Source organism: Rissa tridactyla, chromosome 11, assembly GCF_028500815.1.
Source record: "Rissa tridactyla isolate bRisTri1 chromosome 11, bRisTri1.patW.cur.20221130, whole genome shotgun sequence".
NCBI classification, from domain to species: Eukaryota; Metazoa; Chordata; class Aves; order Charadriiformes; family Laridae; genus Rissa; species Rissa tridactyla.
In genome coordinates this window covers 8,422,839-8,428,904 of record NC_071476.1, presented here as the reverse complement: position 1 = coordinate 8,428,904, position 6,066 = coordinate 8,422,839, and the positions used below count along the sequence as shown (strand labels likewise).

General features: G+C 42.6%; 1 protein-coding gene across 4 annotated transcripts in view; it reads right to left on the bottom strand.

The window, feature by feature from the left end:
* Positions 1–1,791: 1,791 nt before the first annotated feature.
* Positions 1,792–6,066, bottom strand: part of FSTL4 (follistatin like 4) — a 239,883-nt gene continuing 235,608 nt past the window's right edge. For all 4 annotated transcript variants that reach the window (XM_054217862.1, XM_054217863.1, XM_054217864.1 and 1 more), the window contains one exon: positions 1,792–5,078. In XM_054217862.1, the coding sequence (XP_054073837.1) occupies positions 4,376–5,078 (703 nt within the window). In that variant the 3' untranslated portion in view covers positions 1,792–4,375. The remainder of the gene's footprint in view (positions 5,079–6,066) is intronic.

Genomic DNA, 6,066 nt, shown 5'->3' with positions numbered 1-6,066 from the left:
CAGCAAGTGGCAGCACTAGAAGAAGTATAACGTAAATCTCTGCTCTGTTTGCCATAACCTAACTGTATTGTAGGGTTTGGGTTGGAAGGGACCTTAAAGATCATCCAGTTCCCACCCCCTGCCCTGGGCAGGGACACCTCCCACCGGTCTGGTGGTTGCTCCAAGCCCCGTCCAACGCGGCCTTGAACCCCTCCAGGGATGGGGCAGCCACAGCTTCTCTGGGCAGCCTGGGCCAGGGGCTCACCACCCTCACAGCAAAGAATTTCTTCCTGAGATCTCATCTACATTTCCCCTCTCAGTTTAAAACTCTTCCCCCTCAAACTATCACTCCACTTGATCAAGAGTGTGCAAAACGTGCAAAGCAGTGATTCAGGCAATAAACGCGGGTTTCGGCAGGGAGGCAGAGTGGGAGTTGTAACGCAGCGTGGAAAGCAGGCGCTGCCTGCTCTCCTTGAGGGATACACTTCGTTAGATCAAGCAGGATTTACCCCCAGGTTTTCTAAGGGAGAAATTATCCGAGCATGAGGTGGCGAGTCATAGGATAGGAAATCCACTGGGATCGAGTGCCCCAGTCCCAGGAGTTCGATGAAGAGAAGCAACAGCTATGCATGTAACCCTAGGGATGTTCACTGAAAATAAAGCCCTGAATGGGGAGGGACAAAGAAGGTCTCAGGGGAAAAAACGCACAGGCATCATGGCACACCCGTATCTTTGATGAATAACCAGGTTATTGCACTCATGTCAGTGCTTACATCTCCCCCAGTCCCATTTCCCGCTTTCCTGTTCATTTTGTTGACCCGCTGTAGGGTCATACTGGGAATTAGCTGTTATCTCCTTCCAGAATTGAGATCTTGCCTTTTTATCTGTTTTACACAGCACCTAGCACACTACCGGGCACTCTAGTAATTAAGACCCAACTAATCATGGTATAAATCAACTAAATAAGTACTTGTCGACAGGTCATCGGGACTTGTCTGTCTCTCGGGCAAAGCCGTGCTCATGGAGGTCAACCCAGCCAAAGGGCCCAACTCCTCCAAGGCGGGCGAGGGCACGTGACGGAGCAGCCCTGCCAGTGTCCCATCTCCCACCCATGCCCACCTCTGCCCGCCAAAATCTTTTGGGACTTTTGCTGATTTTTTTTTGTGGCAGTAAAAAAAAATAAAAATATCAAGGTATTAAATGATAAGAATATGTTAATTATTGTCACAGACTCCAAATTAAGGCACTCGTGAGTTTTCTCTCCAATTGAAAAGAAAAGCAGGTGGTTTCCAAATAGTCACTGAACTGCATAGTTAAAGATGTTAAGTAAAAACTCTCGCTCATTCAGAAAGTGGAAATACTGAGGGAAATAGTAAGACAAAACAATATTTCCATTATACTGCTGTTTAACCCCAACGATGAATGAAAAATGCGTCTGATCTTGGGAGTAGAGTCTTATTGTCAACCAGGGACTATTTTTTCCATGATTCTAGTGTCAGGATACCCAACTGATACATGAGTGTTATAGGATAACTAAAGGGTCACTAATTCAATTTAAATTCATTTCAATTAATCACTGTGATTAATTAATTAATTTATTAGCTAGGAATTCATTGTGAATTGGTGGAGAACATGAAGAGAGTGGGAAAGGAACTGCAAACATGGAAATGTAGTCTCTCTGACAGAGTCGAAAGGCAAAAATGAGCTGAAGCGTTTTTTGAGCGTATATAAAATTTCTGTGTCATAAAAAAAAAATAAAATCAGAGTAACAAATGTGCAGCACTTTAATGTCAGATTTGACTGTCATTGGAACTGTTCACAAGTAGTGTGGACAATCTAAGTTGTACTTAAGTTTCTAAGTATGATATATAACCATTAGGATAATTTAGAAAACACATCACCAGAACCTGGGCTGAAGAGGGAAGAAAGGGAACATCTTTGGAAGGTCCAAGTGGGATTTTTCAAGTGAACGCTATTCCAATATCTTGCAACAAACAGGAAGAAGTGAGGTCTGTTACACATCTTTCACAGCCTATATATAAACCAGCCTCAAGAATATTTACCTGAACAGATATATACAGGGTTTTTTTAATATCCTTAAAAAAGTAATATTTGCTTGATCTATGACACAATGAACGTCTCTACAGGGAAACTTACCATAGGCATAATAAAATATTCAAGACGTCATAAAAGATAACACGAGAGCAGTGTTTGGCCTTGGTAAAACACATTTAGGATGACTGCAATGTATGGATACAGCTTCGTTCAAGAAAGGAGTTGTGCATATTTAAAGGTACTTACAAAGCTGGTCTTCTCCTTTCCTTGACATGGGCATGTTTCCTAACCGGGTGAGTAGAAAATCACGGACACCATGCATTGCTAAAGGAAGGCTATGCCGATCTGTTTTCTACGTCTGTGTTGCAATGATGGGATAGTCTCTTCTAACTCCTATGGCTCATAAGTGAAAAGAGGTGTAGATTTCAGCCTATGGGTGTTGAAGGGCAATTTCAAGGACTCCATGTTTAATGAATTCATAGGATTCAGCTCCCCTTCTTTGTCTGTCTGAACAGATTTTTATATATTCTCTATAGAACCGAAATGGTTTGAATTACTTCGGGTCTATAGCCATGCTAAGATGCTACTCTTTTGGTAAAAGTTTAACAGCAAAGATTACCAGCGTTAGTCTGCATCCTTCTCATTTAAAATCCCTCTGTGTGCATTGTGAAATGGGTGACTTTAAGCATCTGTGGAGGAAAATAATTACCGCGCCACTACATATCGCTGGATGCGTTCAGCAGCTGCTTTCGTACAAACTCGGGGCAACGAGGTCATTCGCAAAACGAGCTGGGTCTTTGAAAAGGCTGTGGGGTGGCTCCGACGCAACAGATGTTTACCTTCAGAGAGAGTTGTCACCCACCTCAAGACCAGGTTTTCAAAGCAGTATGTGGGACACAACCGCTCAGATGTGCCCGTTGATGGTGGCAGTGGTGCTCACCCGGTTCGCACTGCTTTGCGAGCCGTAGCTGCTCTTGCCCTGATTAGTTCACGGTGATGGATATAGAAAGTTACAAAAATGCAACTAGAAAAGTTTTTATGTCTTCCAAATGCGCAAATGAATCTATATTTTTATGGGAACTCAACTGAAATTTCTCAATACCAGCTGTTGCATTCTAGGGTAATTCAGCTGGTTTTACGCGAGTCTTTTTGCTCATAACTAAAAGATAATGGACTATAGACAAGTGTACTATAAATGGGAAGAAAAAAATCACAAAGAAAAATTGTTTCCCAGGATGTCTGAAAAGAAATATGCAAATTAAGTCTATGACTAGAAAATGAGTGAGTTTTCTATTAAAAATACCCTCTGTCATTGTAGCTATTATATTATGAAGAACCAAGTGACTTCAGTGCTACTAAATATTTAACGAGAGAAACCAACAATTTCTAGAAGTGTTGCTGCCTCCTATGGGAATAACCGTAACTAATTTTCTGCCCCCGAAGAGCAGATTTTGCATATTGCGCCCAAGCTGACCACACTCCCCAGCTGCTGAAAGACTAATGCCCCCTACTCAACAGAATTTTTTACAAACTTTGACTCTGCTCCCTCAGCGTTTCCTGGCTTTTACCCGCTCTAATGGCCTGGATATTTCATGCCAAATTTCTCAAATACAATCACACAAATATGCATTAGAAGAGGGGGGACTCCTAACATCGCCTTCAGTAGTTCCAAGAGCAAAATCAGGCGCAGAAGAAAGCAAGCTGACAGTTACTATTTCTGTTATGCCTCCTCCTGAAATCGCATCCGCAAACCCTCCCAAAGGCATCCTGCAGAGAAAACTGATCAGTTTTCATTAAATCGTTTTCCTAGGTTGCTGTGGGTTGAAAACTGCTCTCTGATGCTTAGTTTCCCTCATCATCCAAAGGTGAATTTTAACTGCAGTCGTCGCTTCTGTAGCCTCTCCGTGTTGGGGTGGGGTAGTCAGCACCGCTAACGGGCAAGGTATACAGGAAAGAAAACTGATGGCTTGAACATAACGTAAAAGCTCCTCAGTATGGAAACTCAAAATCGGTTTTGTCCTACAGAATCACTAGGTTTCGTGGCTTCTACGATATCTCAGTGGAGATATTATTCGCTTCCCAGCATTTTTCTCATAACCACAAATCATACCCCCAAATAAAAAATATCCCTTCAAAACCACTTCCTAATAGCAGAGCATACCTTATATTAGAAAACTTGCAAGTAGACCAGTGTTGTACCATGAAGCCTATACAGGGTTTTTTTGTTTTTGCTTTTTTTTTTTTTTCCCAGTGTAAAAATATACAATGCTACTGCTTATTTGTTGCAGTGTAAAGGTCCAACCGGTACTTGCCTGCCAAAGGCTCTACTGCTATTGCCCTTTCATACCTCTCCAACCCAGACCACTGTGTTACCCCTCCTTATACCTGAAACCTCACAACGTAACGTATTTTGCCTCCCATTTATAACAAACAATGAATCTTTAGCTGGTGTAACGAGATACTGTCCAAATAATCCACTGTCTTTCATAATTCTGTTGTAGTTGCTCCAGGGCCAGTCTTTGGATGGGAGTGGGTCCTTTAAATTCTTCAGTACATTCATTTTCCCCGTTGACAGCTCTACAAAAAGCACATCTGTTTGCAAATGTGAAGTAGCATATATATAGTACTGATTGCCTTCAGTGAAAGAGGGCTGAAATGTCAGATCAGATACGCGTATGTTTGTTTGTAAGTCATAAATCAACTTGATTTCCCCTCGGACAGTGAGAGCCTGCACTTTGATCCTGCCACTGTCTTCATCCGCACTGACCAAATAGCGTCCGTCCGGTGAGATGTAAGGTGTGCCTGACACGTCGCTGTTGGGGCCAATGACGGCATCGGTAACGCTGTCAATAATGAGCTGCGGCGACACAGCCCCCAACCTATTCCTCCTACACTGGACAAAGAAGTAACCGCCCAGGTGGGTATACGCCATGGTCTGCGGTACGCAGCTATGGTTTTTGAAGCTGATAGTCTTGATGTGGGTCACAGTTTCCAGGTCAATTTTGTGAACTGCAGATTTTGATTTGTTAAAGATGAAGCCAAACCTGAAATAGAAAACATGACACTCAAGTCATCTCTGGAGACATGGTGATATGCTTGAGAAAAGACCAAAGTCAGCAGAACTGGGAAACTCTATCCTGTTGGTTTCGTAAGCGTGTGCAATAATGTTGTCTCTTTTCTGTAAGAAATCTCTCTCGTTTTAGTGCTTCTAAAACGTGCTAAAAGGAGGTATATATTTCTGTTAAAATTAGCAACCTGATCCTGGAAGCCTGAATAAATGCTTGGGTACTTGAATAACATCTTCACGAGCTAAAGCCTTTTATTGGGAAGACCAATTTACAACAGGAATGATATCAAGACTTGGGTGTTTTCTAGGCCAGTGTTGACCAGTTTTGTATTTAATGTGCTTCAGGTCTACAGAGATGTAATTCAATACATACTCAAGACTTCTTCAATGTCAAAATAGAAAACTGTTCAAAATAAAGCATATTCCCTGCCAGGTTGGGGCCAGAGAGGAACTTTGAGCTGTATGCATAACCACTGAGTGAAGACCATGTCCCACCTCATCTCCTAAATTATAGCACCAGAGGGTAGCTGTGATGTGTGTTTGCTACCCGTTGGTGCCTGGGGACCACTGCAGGAGCTGGCAAGGCCGAGGTATAGAGGAGACTGTATTAAGCACCGTCCTGACAGCCCAGGGAAGGTGTAAAACATTTCTCGAGGAACAGAACCAGCCAGGGCGCGCTGAAGGAAAGGGGTCTTTGTTTTCTGTCTCAAGAGAGGGCAGACAACAGTGAACAGAAAATAAATGTTCTGTAAAAGATATATGCTGCAGCACATCTGACCTTTGCTGAAGACAAGAAAAGGTCAAGAATAGCCAAGAAAGGTTTCTTGCTTAATTTGAGAGGGAGCCCATAGAAACAGCCTGTTTGTGTTCCCCTGGATTCACGGGTCACTGATACTGACTTACGAAAACTAATTTTACATCGAGTATCTTTTCATCCATTCAATGCAGACACAAGGAAATGAAGT